The sequence below is a fragment of the Grammomys surdaster genome, unplaced genomic scaffold, assembly GCF_004785775.1.
Source record: "Grammomys surdaster isolate TR1022 unplaced genomic scaffold, NIH_TR_1.0 126124, whole genome shotgun sequence".
Classification (NCBI taxonomy): domain Eukaryota; kingdom Metazoa; phylum Chordata; class Mammalia; order Rodentia; family Muridae; genus Grammomys; species Grammomys surdaster.
In genome coordinates this window covers 789,317-809,007 of record NW_021620932.1, presented here as the reverse complement: position 1 = coordinate 809,007, position 19,691 = coordinate 789,317, and the positions used below count along the sequence as shown (strand labels likewise).

The following is a 19,691-nucleotide window of genomic DNA, read 5'->3' as shown; positions in this document are numbered from 1 at the left end:
TTTTTCTTTTTAAACCAAATTGAATAAGGTCTTTCACATACTAGAAATCTAAACATAATATATACATGTAAGATATATGTAATGTGTGTGTGTGTGTACACACACACATACATATATAGTATATATTTAGTATCAAGTTTAAGTAAGTTTTTCTTTTTTTTTTTAATCTAGTGAGTGGGTGGTTTAGATAGGGTCTCATGTAGCTCAGGATTGGTTTCTAACTTTGTAGGTAAACTGAAGATGACCTTCGACTCCTGCCTCCACTTCCCTAAGTTCCATTTCTAGAATTACAGGCATGCACCATCAAACTAAGGAGATTTTCTTAGAAGAGATCCATTGTACTTTGTTATGACTCTGAGTGAGCTGGCAAAATCCAGGGGCAATGCGACAAAAATGATCTGATATACCATAGCTTTGAATCCCCCTGTATAGGCTATCTATAATTTGACCACTAGGTGGCAACACAAAGACTCTGTTATTCATGAATAATATTATATATAAAATATATATATATTATATATATAAAAAACACATGCACACATATACATAATCACATATAATGTGTTTATATATATATTTATGTATGTACATACATGTATATATATGTATATGTGTACACACACACACACACACACACACTCGCTCGCTCTAAGGCCAGTCTATGCTACATGAAACCCTGTCCCCAAAAAAATCCACCTCTTTTTTAAGTTTTGACAATAACTGGGGGTCACCTCTAATCTACTCTTCTAACTGCTGGCCTGGATACTTCCCCAGTGGTGTACCCCAGACATCTTGTTGTTTCTCCTGGCCATGTGCTCACTGATCCTCACCCCTTATTTTGTAACTAAAGAAACAGATGAATCCATGTGTAGTTGTAATTGCCTTCTGGTCCAGGCAGAGCAGACAGACAAGAAGGGACATCAAAGGCTACAGCAGAAGGGATGATACTTGAGGAATTTGGATGCTGTTTGCTAAGTGTCATCAACTCTGCAGGAAAAGCACAAGCGACCCCTGTGCCATGTACTGATTACTTTTGCGAAAAGACTGAATGGAACAGCAAAGACAATTTAAGTTGCTGGGACTCTTGATCTTCTAGAAGATAGTTTAACAATTACCGTATTATAATCTAGCCCTTGTTTTAAGACATCTGAAACTATTATAATGAAAGAGAAATTTTTTGAGGAAATTTTAAATGCAGAAATTAGTACATTTTAAATGTTAGTTAATTCTGCCTATGTCTCTTTTAAATACTTTGTCTTTAAAATTTTTCTTTTATTATATGTTTTTTTATTTTGCTTGTGTTTCTTAAGAATTAGACGTTCTGTCCTTTTGGTTCTATTGACAAAGAAATTCATAAATTACTGTATATCATTTATAATGTATGGTATTGTATGACTTTGATCAGTAGACAAGGGCAAAGTACCATGCATATTACCTGTTCTTTGGCTACAGATCCAGAATATTCACAGGCCGAATGTCCACACAATCAGATTCTTAATAAAACATATTCAAAAAACATTTTATTTGGAAAAACACCATCCTTTAAAAAAAAAAACAGCTTTGTAGGGTGGACTTTGAACATCAGGGGAAACAGTCCCCATCATACTTTTCAGAAATAAACGTTGTGTTTTCTTTAAAGTAAACAAAATATCAAGGGACAGTAATTTTGAGAGGAAAGCCAGTGTGTCTTTGAGAAGAAATGGCTAGCATTTCTGGGATGTCTTCATTTTCTTTGAAGGAAGTTTTGTGGGTTTGGGATAGAGAGGACCATGAGGAGGGAGGGGGGAGGAAGAAGCCACCATGGAATAAAAGAACATGCAGGAAAGGATAAAGGAGAAGACACCATGGGTTAGCTGAGCCAGTAAAAACGTAGCCCTGAGGGCTGTCCAATTGGAGTGAAGAGAGACCCAGATGGAACATAGAAAATACTAAGTAATAATTTGGGGTTATTGATATACTGTAGATTCTAACAGCATAGCGGGTAGGCAGCTGCCCAGCTAGTGTATTGCTTAAGGCATATTGTAAATATAAAGGCTGTGAGTGTGTCTTTCTTCCAGGAACTGAATAACCAAAGGTGGGGTAGAAGCCATGCACTAAAAGTTTAATAACTTCTACGATAGTCCCACTCCAACACTCACTCCCAAATGGGTAAAATAGCGAAGAAGAGATGAAGATAAAAACAATGAAGACAAAGGGAAATTAGAGAAAACTTCCCAAGGAATCTCTTTCAAACTCTGGTTCCATAGTAAGAGGCCTACCATCGTGACCATTTCAACCTGACTCAGCACATGCACAAGATCACACACACACACACACACACACACACACACAAGCTGATGTCCAAATATCACATACATATGCATGTAAATAGGTCATTCAACACATTTCATGAATTAATATTTATTTGGGTGATGTTCTCAGATTTACTTTTAACCCATTACATTCTATTTTACTTCTTTAAAATTTCTAATTTTCAGTTTATTTCAAGTTTTCCCGGCAGGAAATCCTCACAATGTGAACAATACCATTTTGACAGATTGTAAAGTGGCATTTTAGAATTTTGTTTCTTTTTAAATGAACTTTCCTTGCTGATAGTGAAGGATGTTGGTGACATATGAGTGAGTGGCATATAAAACATTTATTTAATATATGAGCTAATATTTAGGAGATTAAAAGAAGATGAAGCCATCTGATTATAAAAATCATAATTGGCCATTGATCAAAATAACATTCACTCCACATAAAGGTGCCTGGAGAAGAAATCAAGAATATGATCACTGCTTAGCAAATTACTACCATTTCCTTCACTAATAGATAGACTGGCATCAATTACAATTTTTTTTCTAAAGAATACAGTTAAAATATCACTTAATCAATTTCCCATTAAGAATAGAAAACATAATGAAAGAGCTTAGACAATAGTAATATAACTTGGAAAAGAAAAAGAATTACTGAGGGAAAGAGAAAAGGCGAACAGCAGAAGGCACAGCCAAAGAGTTGTAAATTATTAAAAAGCCAATTTAAAGCATCATTTCTGGTGATTCTTGGAGCAAGTTCATCTCTTGAATAGTATAGTCTCCCTTCTCAAACTTATTCATACAAGGCCTTATATGTCACTGAGTAAATTATTTGCTAAGCCTATGTCTATTTGCATATATATATACATATATATATATGTATATATATATGTCTTGCAATGAGTGGAGATGCCCAAATATCAAAATAGTTCTCTATATAACTACATCTGATGTGGAAATGGGATTCCTCTAGTGCCTAACACTACCAGTGCTACTTTAAAACAGCAGATTATATTTAGAAATATTACCTTAAGTGGGGGAAAATAAAAATTGAATGTCTACTGGTCTATATTCTAAATGCCAGAGAAAACTCATCAGGTGGGAGCAAATAAAGAGTCCATCTGAGTACTCTATTATTATAAGGCAACATTTACACATGAATTAGAATCCTTTTGTCATGAGAGAAACTTGTCCTGGGCAGAGGAATGGGGCATGTGAGGCTATCATACCCCACAGCCTTAATAACCTGCTCTAACAGAAGGAATCCAGAGTCTCTTTTGACAACCTCCAGCTTGAGCTACTTTAGATAAAAGTCTCTCTTCAGTCTCTTAGCTACACTCACTTCTACAAGCAGACTGTCCCAGGAACTGCTGCTTACCTTCTATCCTGCCTTTGTTTCTGTGCTTGGATTGTTGAATTAACTCAGAAAACTGGGAAGCCAATCAAAGTCCTGCACTGGCATTATTAGAACCTCTACACCACTTACCAGGAGGTTTCCTTCTTCTGATAATTTCTAAAAGCCATACAAACAGCATATGTGTCCTTTAAAGCCACTTAGCAGTACACATGACAGACTGGAGAGGCTTCCGATAAATAAGAACACAAAATGCTATTTTTGTAAATGTTATCCATTCAACCTTCTATGCATATCCCGAAGTTAAAAAGTAGATACGCTTCAATTCAGGGTTGAGATTCAGGTTAAAAGGAGCAATAAACCAGCAATTTATTCAGACAAAATAAAGCATTCCAAACTCCTAGTTACATTTTTCATGGACACAGGCTCCCTGACTTTCTCTCACATCTTAATAAGTCCTCCCTTTGTTTGACACTGGTAATAGTGTAATAATCCAGCCTTGTCAAATTCTCCATTTAAGAATAAACCAAAGAACAGCAAGACTCTAGTCACATTTTCTAATTAAGAACATTAAAATGTAACCCAAAGGACATAACTACTAGATCTATTCATATAAATCTCATTCGTAATTAACATATAAGTGTGTCACCTATTAGCGACTATATATAAATAGAATAAGTAGAAGACATTTACCAAATGTAGAGGCTGTAGCCGTCACTCAGAAGCCAAGACAACTGTACACATAAGCACAGGTCAGCTGCCTGGGACTATTCTGGTCCTATGGACAGATGACACCAGGGTTCCACTGAACAGTGAACTAAAAGACCACAGTCATGTGTAAGGTGGACAGAAGAAACAAGCATATGACAAGAACTATGACCTGAAACAAGGAATCAGTGTTAACAGATGGTTGGCTGACAACAGAAAAAAATATGTATAACTAAACCATGAAAGTGAAATGGCGAGAACTCAGTGTGCCTGTGCCGGCAGCAAGTGTCAGCTCTTCCAACAAGCTTTGCAGCCATCGCTGGGATGACCATATTTCCTTTCACAAATACAAATGGCAGAAGACTAAAAATACACTTGTGGATTCTTCCTGTAAAGCAAAAGCCTGCCAGAAGAAAACGAGAGCAGGGAGATCACAAATTTGCCTGTGACCATTAGCCTCTGAACGTTCTGAATGCGTTCTATGAACATAAGCAGTATTTTGGGGTGGGGAAGGTTTCTTCAGTGTGTCCACATCTAAATAGAATGACCAAAGAAACTGCATATCCAAACTGACTTAGTTTCTTCCTAGCAGAATCAACTTGCTTTAGTTAGGTATCACAGGAAAATATATTTTATTTTCAAGGATCTGATCACTTTCTGAAATCATAAACAACATACTTACGATCCAAGGTAAGTTATGTTTTCAAATGTCACACTAGTTTAACAAAAAACCTTAATGAAATAAAAATGTTTTGTATAATTCTAGTAGAAATTCTGATGTTGGTTTTTATGGGCTGCAGGAAAATGGAGCTGGAATCCTTCCCTCTAGATAAAGTATCTCACCATCATAATATAGACTACTAAGTTCTGGAAGGGGATAATGGGAACAAGACAATCTGTGTCAGGTCATAAGGAAGAGAGGGGAAGAAATTAGGAAAGAAAAGTGTGTAACAGTGACACAATGCCCAGCCCAGCCCCCACCTGCACCAGATCACATCAGGTCCTGTTAGTTCCACAGGCTATGGTCAATGGCATTCTGGTCTTATTCCTGGGCATTACGGTGACCTGTTCCTCTTGTAAGAAGGAGAAAGGACCTATTGAGATATTGGATGTTGGAGAAAAGTCTGTGTGCTTTAAAGCCTTAGCTTGATTTTCTGAAACTGGTTGTAGCATTGCCCTTTAATTACCTTGAATTCTAAAATGTAGTATTTATTAATATTAAAATGTTGAACATATCTTTAGTAAACTAGAATACGTAATTCAGGGTTTATTGTCTACTCTGACATACTGTGTGCACTCCAAAAGGTAGTGATGAAAATATTTGATCTTTATTTATATTCTAGTTCTAGCATCATTTTCACAATTCTCAATAGAGCCCGTAGTTTATTTAATGTTCGTTTGCTTTGCCTTGACAACCCCAGGTCACTGTTTTTGGGTCTTTATAGTAACAATTATCAGTGGAACCTGTATTTTCCTTAATGCTTATATTTATACTTTTACTTGTCAATCACAAATCATTACAGTCTGCTTTCACATTTCCTTTCATTTTTCTTTTATGCATCTCTGTCCTAACAGTTCTGCCAATACAACAAATTGAAGCTAGAATACAAATTAATTACTATAAAATACAGGTTACTCCACAAAATAATAGAAGCCCTCACATGCAACTGAAGATTTGGATTTTACAATTCTCCCTTCTATATAATTAACCACAGTTATCTGTTTTCAACTCTCTCCTGGATTCTTCTTGACAGCACACAGATATGCTATTCTTTCTCCTCTTTGTAAGTCTCCTCGTGGAGAATGGAAATGCCTCCCTAAGTATCGTTGCCCATCTCCACAGCTCTTCAGAAAAACACTCCCTAGATTGAGTCTCACTTTCCTCACTCCCCATGTGATCAAGAACCTATTTCAAGTCTTGGTTGTCCCACTCCATGAATATACTTCCCATCATTATCCGGGAGTACTCCCACCCTACCCCATAGCTCTTGGCTTTCCTTTCACTGAGGCCCTGAGCATCATGTACTAGTACATAAAGAGCCACCCCTTTAAAGATCCTCTTTTGTCACAGTGCTCTTCCTGTCCTTATGTTCTTGCACAAAGCTCTCTAGCTGATCAACAGTGTTGGGGCTCTATTCCCCTCCTGACTTCTCAGGTGTCTCTTCCTAACCTGTGAAGTGTGTTCAGCTTGCACCCCGGGGGAGTTACGTATGGAGCCCACCACATTTGTAGATGACAAGGTTATGTCACAATGTGAAACAGCTGGATAGGAACTTGACAATGGCTCTGGGGAAAAGCACTTGTGTAAGTGTGAAGAGCAGAGTTTGGATCCTCAGAAGCCATCCACATAAAAGCCAATAGGCATGGTTGAGAGGGAAAGGCAGCAGACCCCAGGGGCGACTTGGCTATTTACACTAGTTAGTATCTGTTAGTTTTGTGTTCAATGAACAGACCCTGCCTTAATAAATAGCATGAAGAATAATCAAGAAAGATACTTCACACCAACTTTGGGTCCCCACATTCACATGCATGCACACAACATATAGGCACTCATAACACACATACATGCAATGTGCCTAAAACAAAAGTTTGGATACTTTGTTGGTCTTTCCTGCCTGTGTTCTGTTCTGGCTCTTATCCAAGGTGATCCATGGCAGTCATTATTAATCAACAAATACTTCCTCTATCCTAATCAATCCTAAATGCATCTTCCCAAACTGTCTCCTCTTTTATGGCCCCAGGCTTACTTGTCCAAGTAACATGTTAAACTCTCTAGTTAAACATAAAGCAGGCATCTAATGCTGAATATAGCACACCCTAACGGAATTCCCTCCAAAACCACACTCTTCCCATCACAGAAATGATAGCATCACTTGCTGAGTAGCTGAGCCACAGGAGTAGAGGCTGCTCCTCTTTCCCAGCCTTCCTCAGAACAGGTTCCAATCCATATGGCCTTTGTCTGTAGCTAGTCCCCCATTTCCATTCCTACACAGTATTCTCTACTGTATGCAGTGGCTGCATGATTCTTGCATAACAATGAGCGTCATGACTTACTTTTGCACAAATGTTTACTTCTAATGGCTTCTCATCTCATTAAGAACAAAAGACACACCGACATTTAAGGTCCTAACTACCTTCCCACTGGCCCCGATGACCCTTCTGTGCCCATCAGTACCACTGTCCACTGGTTGTCCACGACAAGCAACAGTCTTCTCTGTTCCTCACCACACAGGTGGCTCTCACCTGAGCCTTCCAATCTTTTCATAGGCTTGAATGAAATTCCAGAGTTATTGTTTAGAAGCAAGACAAGTCCATGAGAGACATGTTCATTGATTGTAGCTCTCAGAAGGTTTCCCAGCTTTCTTCCTATTACACAATGCATTCCATGTCCCACTGTGATCCCCACGTACTCGGGGATAGGCATCACCTTTCACTCCTCGAGGCCAGTGTCCTTTCCACTTGAAGGAGTTGAAGCTCTAGCTCCCTCTGAAAATATTTCCATGTCCTTCTGCTGTGACTGAAACATTCTTGGTGAGAACCTCATCTCCTCCTTTCCTCAGTCTCTGACCTCCATCTTTTTATGGAGAATTACAGTACAGACATTTCTTCTTTCCATATATAGCCATCCTATATGACAATCCTTTTTGTCAAATTCAATTTTATTACTTCTAATTCTCTTCTTATAAGACAAGTCACTCAATGACATTTTATAAATTGTAGTTCAACTCTAACCATAATTAACAAGCATTTGTTTCTTTAACTTCATGTTCTCCATCAGAGTTGCAGGCATATCCAGCCTTTTGATGTCTGCTATAAAATTCATACTCAAGAATATGCAATTTAGTTACAACGAAATTGCAAAAAACGTATGTTTCCAATGTTGTATTGGGTTGCAGTCCTAACTGCCTTCAGCTGCATGTAGTCCAAGGACTTCAGGATGGATAGACCAGGAAGCAGTGGTAAAGAGAAGCAGTGTCAGCTTTGTTTAACACAGTGGCATTAATGCCTGCTGGTGAGAGATGCTTAGCTGACACTTGGATGAAGAAACAACTCAATCCACAGGATATGAGAGTTTGGATGTGGACATGTGCATTCTCAGCACTTTTGTGTCATGTTATCTGTAGTGTCACCTGTTTCTCTTTCATGGACTGCATATGTTCTACCAATGTCAAAAGTAATTAGCTTGCAAATTCACCTAATTTAAATGAGTGACATCTTGCTCCTTCTAGCAGTGTGGGAAGCAAATTCTCTTCCCTTTCTCATCAACACCAAGTATGCAAATCCTGAATGAGAAGGTAAAGAGGAACCCCCTTTGTTTTCCAGCCATTTTAGGGTTGGTGCAGTACCCCACTACATATGAGCAAAATAAAGATTTGAAGAATCAACTAAATGCCTCCCCTTTTCTTTTGCTCATTCTGAGGGAGGCAAACCTTTCTACTAGACACTTTTACTGTACTCTAGTTAATCAGTTAAACAATAAAAGGTTATAAAATGCTATAGCAATATTTGTAGAATACGGTGATTATAAAAACTTAATATGAAGTAATAAAAATTTAAAAATGGGATGTTTCCAGACAATTTCTCATACTAATTTCTCAACCCTTATCATCGCTGTGTTAGCAGCTTTGAGAAGTGCCATAGCAACTTCTTGGGTTGACTTTTAATTCAACAACTTCTGTCCTTTGTGCCACTGTCACCATGAGTTTGGTTGTATAAGCGGAGAAAAGGGAAGTGTTGAGTATTTCTCATAGTATTTAGGAGAAAAGTAAGAATGATAGCATTTACTGACACTGGGTCAACACTAGGCAGCTGTACTACGGTCTTTTATCCTAGGATAGATCATGTTTCTAGCCCCATTTGTTTGACTGATGAAAATGAGAACTAAGAGGATGACTTTCTAAAGTCATAAATGAGAGAAGCAGGATTTTACCTCATATATTTGTGATCTTAAAAACCACAGGACAATTTATTAGGTTTATGATTTTTACTCATGACATAAAAATTATGAATTAAGACATACTACATGAAACTAACAAATAACTCACAGAGAAAACAAAGACAGTATGAGTCTTAAAGGGATCCTGCAATATATATTTTGGAGAAAATTAAATTACATTATACATATATACATATATATATACATACATACATATATATCTATATATCTATATCTATATCTATATCTATATCTATATCTATCTATCTATCTATCTATCTATCTATCTATCTATCTATATATATGAATGACGATTTTGACAAAGAAAGTGATGTTTCCCTTAGGTGACACTGCAGACATGGACCCACACACAGGATTATGATACCACAGAGACACTGGTGTCCACCGTGGACATAGAGACACATATGCAGACACATATACAATATATAGTGATGTGCTTTACTACCGGTTAAATGCTAATTCTTAAAAATTTATAATTGTACATCTGGATAATAAGTAAAACAAATGTCTAATTTAGCTCCCAGTTTCGTAATTGTTATTTAAAGCTACTTGTTCATTTTATTCAGAGATATGTACAATTTCGACAGGCGCACCATGAGAACCATCCATTAAAAAGCACCATAATCCCATTTCTCTCAACAGTTTCAATCCAGTGTTCTTCAGACCAGTTTCATGTTCCAGATAACCCATAGTCAAGGGAGCAGAGGAAGCCCCTTGAATTAGTGAATGTGTCTGTTGACACAGACATCCCCACGTCACAGACACTAAGGCCAAATGACTCATGGGAAATTGGCTAAGCTGTTACCCATATGGGTTTGACTCAAGATGAATGACAAAGCTTTCCTCAGGGAGTCTGAGTCTGAGTGTTTATGAACAATTGATGAGTGTGTACAGACCAGCAACTGTGGCTTCCTCCTCCCAGATGACTATAACCTCAACCTGCCCACTCACAGAGACTACTGAGTCTAGCTCACCCCGGCCTCTGGATTGTATCTAATAACTATGCTGAGGTCTAGGTTGGTAGCAGTAGAAAAGCCCAACCTGACCTCAGTTTTAATATATGTATGCCTTTGGCTTTCTCTTCATTCTTTCCCTATCCCTAGGCAGGGTGCCAGACCCTAAGTCATGTGGGCCACAGCAACAGGGATTGTTAGATAAAGCAATGAATGTCTGTCTACTTGGCAAGCTTGAAAACTGAAACTCCTGAATCAGGAGATTTTTAACTTTGTTAAAACTGGAAGGTGAAACTTATTTGAGTGCTAGGAAGAAATTTGATATTGATAAAATAATAACTTCCAGTGGTAAACACACAGCTCTGTATAGATGTTTATAAACATTCTGCCAAGTTTTCAATAATATATCATCTCTCAATATTGAGTCCTACCTTTTACCAGAAGCAAAACAACCATGTTTCCTCGTATTTTATGAGCAGACAGTGGTTTATGCATTCATTGATCATGTTTTAATCATGGACCTCAGTAGTAACACAGTGTCAAAGCAAAAAGCAATATTGGGCAAATCTGATCTTAGCATTGTGTTTGGCCTCTGAAGACAAAATACACAAATATGCACTCAGTTTCAACGGGAATAAGACAATAATATGGGATTTTATATTTTCAAAAAAAGGGGGGTGTAGGTTTGTATGTAGGAAAGAAAAAAGGCACAGTCTAATGGGATTTAGAATTTCTTCTACTAAAATTCAGCAAAAAGCAATTGCTTATATCCAGAGAATAACTCCATATACAGCTGTACAGCTACCACATTGAATGAAATAACTTGATACTGTAACATGAGCACTTCACAAAGTATCTTCTTACCTCTTAAAACTTACTTATAGCTAAACTTACTTATAACTGAAAACTTACTTATAACACCTTGCTATTTAACACTAGTAACTGAACTAGAATGTGATGAAAAACCAAGCCTACATGAAAGTTTAAAGATAAATATCTATCATTGTGACAAGTTGTGCTGGTCTGAAAGAGAATGGTCCCCTTAGACTCCTCTATCTGAATGCATATTCACCAGGGGGCTGAACTCTGAGCAGAATGAGGAGAATTAGAAGGTGTGGCCTTGCTGAAGTAGGCGTGGCTTGTTGGTGGAGGAGTGCTGCTGAGCTGGGCTTTAAGGTTTCAAAAATCTATGTCAGTCCTCCTGTCTCTCTGCTGCCTGTGAGTCAGGATGCAAAGTCCTCAGCTACTTCTGCATGCTTCATGCTATTATGTTCATTATCTAACCCTCTGAAGCTGAGAACAAGCCCCTAACCCTAACCAAATGGCTTTCTTTGTAAGTTACCTCAGTCATGATGCGTCTTCACCATGTATAGAGTAGTCATTATATATACCTTGGCGGACGTGGAACTCTCTATGTAGACCTGGCTGGCCTCAAACGCTTAGAGGTCCACCAGCCTCTGCCGCTCAAGTGCTGTGATTAAAGCAAGATCCCACCATGCATGGTTGGATCATTTTAATATCAAATTATTGAAAAATGCACTCAGAAATAGATGTATAAATCCCAGGCTGTCCACTGTCATAGTAGTTTATATTACTGCCATCTAAAAAGTTCAAATTTGAACAACTATAAAGAAAAAAATCCTTATTTACCTGAAAGAACTCACAATGACTGATGTCTATAAGAGATTTATATACTTCCATTTTGCACATAATTCTGCTGTACACAGGCTGTCTATCCCACATTACCATTCAAAGGAAGCAAAACTCTGTAAATTAAGATGTAAAAACTCTGATACAAAATGACTGAGTAAATAATTATATGGACTTAGCCTAGCTAAGGCAACTGTCCATACAAATGTGGCTGCCCAGGCAGTGTTCTATTCAGTATGGGCAATCATATGGTCTACAAGGTTCTACACAGAACTTCTTTGAACATAGTGTCTGCACACAATCTAGGTCCCAGTCATTAAAAAAAAATGCATGGTTTTCTCTAGTGCTGAAAATCATCAAGAGTTCATGTCTCTTACCTTTGCCATGGCTCCTCCCATCCTCCAGGAGCGGTACAACAATAGTGTTGTTCACATTTCCAGGTGACCGTACAGCTGTGTAGACAACCGGCACTGACTGTACCACCACAGGGATTCGATGAACATGACTGAGTTTGTTAGACTGTAAGTTCATGGGACTGGAAGGTGGGACAGGATGGATGATGTGCAAAAACTGCTGGCCGCCCACGCCAGACGCAGAGGCAACAAGGGGTCCTGGAGATAACACTGTTGACGAAGACGATGCTGAAGATACTGATGTTATAACAGTGGGGGATGAGGCTGGACGACTAGAAGATGATGAAGAGGTTGAAGTTGAAGAAGGTGAGGAGGCAGACGCTGTCATGGAGACTGGGGAGGATGAAGCTGCGGTAGGGGAGGTCCTGGCTTTGTTGATTGACAAGTCCACTGGCTCAGTTTGTGTCTGGAAGTGATCTACAGGCAATGAGTCCTCTGGGGGCTCCCCTTTCACATTATTTAGCAAGAGGGGAACAGCTTCCATATCGGGGTAGTTGTGGACGTTTGGAGACTGCAAGGAGAAAATGGAACAGATTTATCACTATCCATGATATATTTCAATAGATACATAACTAATTTGAAGGTGTGTTAATTTTTCTCTTATTGCAAGGGGAACATTAACTCTTTCACTCAAGGAATTGTTTTAACAGTCACAATGATGACAGCTAAAAGTGCAAAATACATCACAGAAGAAGGGTGTCATTTAATATGAGTATGTTTCTTTTTCGTTGGAAGAACAAATATACAACTTCTTAAGGTGAATTCACTGGTTCACACAAGAGGTCACATGTTTTTAAAAATAACCACTAAATTCCTGTAAAATCTTTCGAAAGACAAGCTTGTGGTGTAAAACACTGTCTCAGAACTGGGCAAACAGGGCTTATTTAATTACAGCATCCCTTTTGTTCTGAGTTGTTCTTGCACTAGCAGTCTGTTTCAGGGTCTTGTTATGAAGGAAGGACAGTTCCCTTATATGAACTAAAATACTCTCTCCAGCTCTAGAGTTCTACAATGTGGTGGATGATTTTACCAGTGTGCAACACGATCCTGATCTAGAAACAAAATATAGTTCAGCAGCAATCTTGGTTAACACGCTATGACCTTTCTACACTCACATGTTCAGCACAGGAACTACTGGGACACGCTCATTCGGAGTAGTCAGAAGGCACACAGCGTTCTCCAGTCACCGAGGTCTGGTTATCAAGTTACCAATGTTAAATCCTTTGAAATTGTTGGATTTTAGCCCTTAATATCTGACTTCTTTCATTTCTTAAGATATTGCACACAGTTATGTTACCTAAACTAGCGGAAACAGGTTTTTAAAAAAATCCTTTATGAGAAAGTTTCAATTGTCTATGAACATTTTTGTGTAACTTAAAATGATAATTTTGTTTAAGTTTCTTTGTTTTCTTGTAAGTTTTATTGAAAAAGTTTAGTAATAAACAGTCTACAGTTTACTACACTAATATTCTCAGTATATTATTAATGGGCATGAACACACCTATTAATTCCCAAGTTGAACAAGTATCTATGAAATGCACACTTCTGGGACCACATGGGCCATGTTCTATTTCAGTGTGTGTGGAGAGCCTTGACAGAGAAGCAGACCACAGCAGACTATTTTGTTACACCTCATTTAACCAGGTCAACACTCACATTAGTATTATTCTCTTAGATGAAAACCCCAAATCATTATTTTCTGCTTTCTTACGGCATCAGAACAACAAGTATGTGAAGTTGGTAATTTCATGAAAAATTTCCGTTTGTTATTCTTCCTGAAAACATGAAAATGCATTTAAAGGTTTTAAAAGAAACATTGTTCTTAAAAACTTTCATTACTGAATATAAATTATAGTTCTATTCAAAAGCATACAATAGGCAGCAGCACCAGGGTGTTTTAGTCAGCCACAATGAAAAGAGAAAGAAAACAAATCAGCTGTGGCACGAGATCAAATGAAAGGGAAATGTTGATGTTTTAATGCCTTTTCCCTCTTCTTCCCAAAACGGCCGCCTGCAAAAGCACATGAATTAGTGCTATAAAAGCTCGGTGATCTGCATTGCCTCCTGTATGGAATTCTAACGAGGATTTGCACTTTAGGCATTAAAGCTGAGAAACAATTTTATAAACCATCCCAAACATATTAAGAAACAAACAGGCAAACACCGTAAATTTCACTACTTTGGTGCAAATCTGTAGACATTATCACTCCTCTTTTTAGGACAGGATGTTTATTCTCAACATCATCATTAGGGTTTTGTTTTTATAGAATAATGTGAGGTTTTATGTAACAGTATATTACACATGCATAGAAAGCCCTGGTTGATATTGCTTTCCTAATAGAAACTGGTTCAAAATACAAAATTTAAATCATTAAACATATTATTAAACAGTACCAATCTCTTTGACTACACATACCCTGGATTCATTACGTGTTAGACATGTTTGAGACTCCGAACTTAGAAAGAGTGGCTATTTCTACCTTATGTAGAAACAGACCTTTACAGATAAAGCGGTGAGGAGCATTGCATCCCTGTAGGAACAGTTCCTAACAGGAAGGGAGACATGCATTGGTAGAAGATGTCAGGAGATGGGGGCACATGGAGCTTTTAAAGAGGTGGCTTCCAGGGCATCAGGCATCATTAAGGTGTCCCAGCTTCTCTGTGTTGTGACTGAGAGCCTATCATTTGCATGGCACTATCAAATGTTCAACTGAGGAAATTACTTCCTGCAAAAGCTATGGTACAGCATCAGGCAACGTCGGCTCTCACCTTCACTGGTTAGACTACAATTCTACAAAGACAAGTCTCAGAGTACACTTAGCTTTTCCCAGAGGCCTGAGAACCACACTACTTTCTCCTGTGATCTAAAATAACTAGGAAGCATAAACCAAACCTTTAGATTACACATTAGGGGCCTTGGAAAATTATTTATAAATTTATAAACATAAACATTACAGAGACACATGGCAGCTCCTCTCTAATATACAGCGGTTGAAATGAAGCCATATATTAAAAAATTATGCTCTATCAATATCAAGACAATAAAATCTTTATTGCACCTTTCATCTGTTTTCAATGTTGACAGGGCATCATATCCCAAAAGCCATTGCTAATCTCCTGGGACACATAATAATATTGCAGGTAAAACTGTCTGTACTTCAGCTTTGGGCTGCACAGACCTATCTGCAAAATGAGTGGTGTTATAGGATAAAGCCTTTAAACAGCTATGACAGAACCTCCTTCCCCCTTCAAAACATGGAAGACACCTACAAGGCTCAACCCTGGAATCATCATTAGGCATTTATCCCTTTGCTTTCCAAAAGTGGAAAATTGAAATGCATTCATTCTGAGGCTTGGTCCCCTACGTGGGAAGCCAGAGTGAGGTGCTGGGAACACAGCTGACCACCAAGAGGGAGAAGAAGCTCAAGGCAAACAGGGAAGACAGAGAGAGTGCTGATAAAGCTGGAAAGCAAAGGGAAAAATGGAAGCACGTGGCAAGCAGAGGAGGGGCTGGCCTCAAGGGGGAAGGGAAACCAAAGAGCCAACAAAAATGAAAGAAGATTGTTTTTACAGACGACACTTCCATTAAGAAAAAGGAAGGATTGTATAGCGAAGTTTCACCTTTCATCAGCAACTTCTAAATTCTGGACACATCCGTGGACATCTTACAACAGTATGGACTAAGTGATTTTTGTGGTTTTCTAATACACACTGATTTTCGCTTGGGAAGCTGTCACAGAAACTGAATTTCACTGTTGAGTCTCCTGGTGTGGAAGATGGAACTCTCACTACATTCGCACTGTCAAGCAAAACCAACCCACTTTCTAATGCTACAGGGAATACACAAGGATACCAGATTGTTGTCAAAGAGGAATGATATTTCATTTTCCAAAAGGTTATATCATGCCATTTGGAAGGGTCCACCATAAAATTTCAACTACTAAATGAAAGAGTAGTATATTATTTTATGAATTTTATGAATAGTATAAAAACATGCAAAAGTCCAGCACACTATGTCTGACAATATACTTCACATACCCCAGAAAATATGTGTACAAGTCTAAAAACACAGGGTTATCTACCACACTATGACTTTCCTCTCATGTCAGAAAGTTGGCTTTACATACAGTAATCCATATGGTAAAATGTTACACATAACATCATAGTGACTTGTTCACTTAAGCAATTTCACAAACACAGCTGAGTCTTCCTAAGCCAGAACCTTCTTCTTGAATAAACAGTTTAAAATGAAACTAAGCATTTTGTTGAAGGAATGTGCAAAGGAACCCCAAGCCTTCCGTGTGTCATTTGCTGGAAAGTCCTAGAGAGGTTTCCCTAGCCAACAATTACCAACCACTGAAACTTATTATGGTCTGCCAAGGAGCATAAGACATCTTTTATTGAGATCATGTATTTTAATCGTTTGTAAACATTAAAAAAGCAACAACTATGGATGAACACCCTGGAAATCTCTCTAGCAGTACTTAGGAATCTTCTAGTTGAGAAGTATTTGAAGAATAGGTTATTAAATATTATCCAAGATGTATATGGTGCCTGTTACACCTTTGATGGGACCAGAGAGTTTTGGGGATGTTTTACACACAAGTAGTATGGTGACAACTATCAATCGGTCATTTACATAAATTATGTTTTATTTCACTTTTTTTTAAAAAATTGAGCAATAATTTCAAGCTAATGTTTTAAGAAATATTCTAAAATGATTTTCCTAATATCATGTCTCTTTCCTAGGCTGTTTCCTAGGATTGTTATTATGAAAAAGGAAAGGAGACTTGGAAAAAAATTCCAAAGATTTGAAGTCATGACTTAACCCAGTTTACTTTTTATTAGCAATGACATCTTAAATTCGCCATTTTCAGAACTTTCAGAATAGAAAAGTGTACCATTAGTTCCAGACTTGTAAAATTGCTATGAAGACTGAACTGATGTCACCACGTTCTTGAAACAGTAAAAAAAGATAAGAAAATGAGCAGAATTCTTTGTTCTTGGAAGTAAAATCTGCCAAGAAAGGCAACCTACTGCCAAAAGTGTCCAAGAGCTTAGTTACGCAACGCATTCTGGTAAAAGCTTGCAAAGAGTCACTGCTGAGGTACATGCCTTGCAAAAGAAGCAGATTAACATTACAAAATAGAACACACGGGTTCTTACAGACATCACATAGTTAAACCGTATCCTGAATATTTGACTTTTTTTAAATATTACTCAGATTTGATCCACAAGGAATCCATATCATAGCTGTGGGATCACATATGATGTGACTGATTTGATTTATTAATGCTACAATGTAAACAAGCCCCAAAGAGCATAGCTCTTCTCTAACAACAGTATTTCAGTTTCATGAAGTTCAGAGTCTGGGTTACTGTTCAGACGTGTGATTGAAAATGTACGTTCTTGGGTGAGAGGGTAGTCTCAAGCATTGAAGGCCATGTGCTGCTCTGAACTTCAGCTCTCGACTCTCATGTTAGGGGGCTCACAGGTCCCTGTAACTTCAGAGCCAGAGATTCCAAAGCCCTTCTGTGGTCTCCATGGACACCTTTACTCATGTGCATGTTTAAAAATTTTAAAGTCTTTTGTCTTAAATCTTTAAAATATATTCCGTACTTCCTGCAAAAACTAACTAAACTGAACCCATACCTATGGTTATTTGATGTTTTATACAGCATCATTTTAAATAATACTATATTTTAATTAAAGGGGCATTATTAAAATACGACATTCATAACAGCTCCATCCCTCGGGATCTTCCTCTGAGCCACCTGAAGAGAGCATCCTGCGACTCTGGTCGGGTACTCTGGTCTCAGTATAAAGGCCAGTCTTCCCCATCTGTTGCTAGAGCACAGGCTTCCATTTTCTCTCTGTACTTTACTGAAAATGGTACCTACTTGTTGACCTTTCTATTTTATATGTCTTGATACTCACTAATTTGTCTTGTTTCCAGAGATTCTTCTTATCCACATGTTCAAGGGAAGGATGGTAAGCAAAAATGCCATAAAAACAAAAGCTTGTAAAAGTAGGAAGACATAAAGCTATACTAAAGAAAGATAAGCTGTCACTTCGCATATATCATTCCTGAGGAGGAGGAAGTGACTCACACTTTCCTACCCTGATAACTGATATTAAAATTCTTGAGAAAGTTATCTACAGTGCAAAAGGATGACACGTTTGAATGAATATTTAAGTACTGCTTCAGACCAACATCTCAGTTGAAAATGGAAGAAAATACAGGACCTGCTTGGCAAGATGGCTTAGCTGGTAAAGGCATAGTGCTTTTAACCTCAGGAAAGCACATGGTGGAAAAAGGAGAGTCCACTTCCTCAACCTGTACTCTGAGTGGTATATGCATGTGCTCTTCGCTCTTCCCTGCCCCCTTTCTCTCTCACACACACAGACACAGACACACAGACACAGACACAGACACACATACACACACACACACACACACACACATACACACACACACACACACACACACGTTATTGATGATGCAAATGAAAAGCCATAACGTAAGTAAAGCAATGATGCCGTGCTTTTGTTTACGTTTATCAGCTCACCTCCTGAACTGAGAATGTGAGCACTCACAAAGCTTTTCATACAAATACTCCAACTTAGCCCAACTGCTTCCTTATTTCACGGTTGTTACATTTCCTATGACTTTTCATCACAGGGCTTCCCTAAGTCACACTGTTTATCCAAATCAATCAGAATCAACCTTTATAGTTGACTGCACCCTCAAACTCCGAGTGGCCATGCGTGCTGGTTGAACGAAGGGAAAGAGAGGGGATGTTGTGTGTCATATTTTCAAATTAACAGCAGACAACATCCACAAGTACCAAAAGGATGTACAACTACGTCCAGCCATGAATGTCAATGTTATATGTAAATACGAATACCAGAGAAAATAGCGTAATGTAATAGATTTCTGCGCATTACATTTGTTACAAGAGCAAGTTATTCTGTATCTTAGACCATGCAACTTCTTTTCATCTAGTCACATTAGAAGAATTATTTACAGTTAGCCAGTGGTCAACATGACACACCTGGGAAGGAGGATCTATCTGCTTCAACTGGCCTGTGAGCATGGCTATGCAGTATCTTTTAAATCGCTAACTGATGTGATGGTGCTTACATTGTAAAAATTGTTCTTCCTTCCTTCCTTTCTTTTATCGTAAGCATTTGAGTATTTGCATGCTTGTGTGTGCACAAAAAATATGTGCCTGTGTGTGTGTGTGTGTGTATGTGTGTGTGTGTGTTTGTGTATGTTTGCAATTGTGTAGGATATCATCAGATGACAACTTGAGAAAGTGAGGACTCTCCTTCTACTTTTCTGTTTCCACTGTTCAA

The 19,691-nt window shown here is 38.1% G+C and overlaps 1 protein-coding gene across 7 annotated transcripts in view; it reads right to left on the bottom strand.

The window, feature by feature from the left end:
- The window catches only part of Klf12 (Kruppel like factor 12), a 384,722-nt gene that overhangs the window by 133,438 nt on the left and 231,593 nt on the right, over window positions 1–19,691 (bottom strand). For 6 of the 7 annotated variants that reach the window (XM_028756552.1, XM_028756557.1, XM_028756554.1 and 3 more), the window contains one exon: window positions 12,297–12,843. In XM_028756552.1, the coding sequence (XP_028612385.1) occupies window positions 12,297–12,843 (547 nt within the window). Of the gene's footprint in view, window positions 1–12,296; window positions 12,844–13,988; window positions 14,108–19,691 lie in introns of all 7 variants that reach the window. The other variant, XM_028756559.1, reaches the window with a different exon arrangement.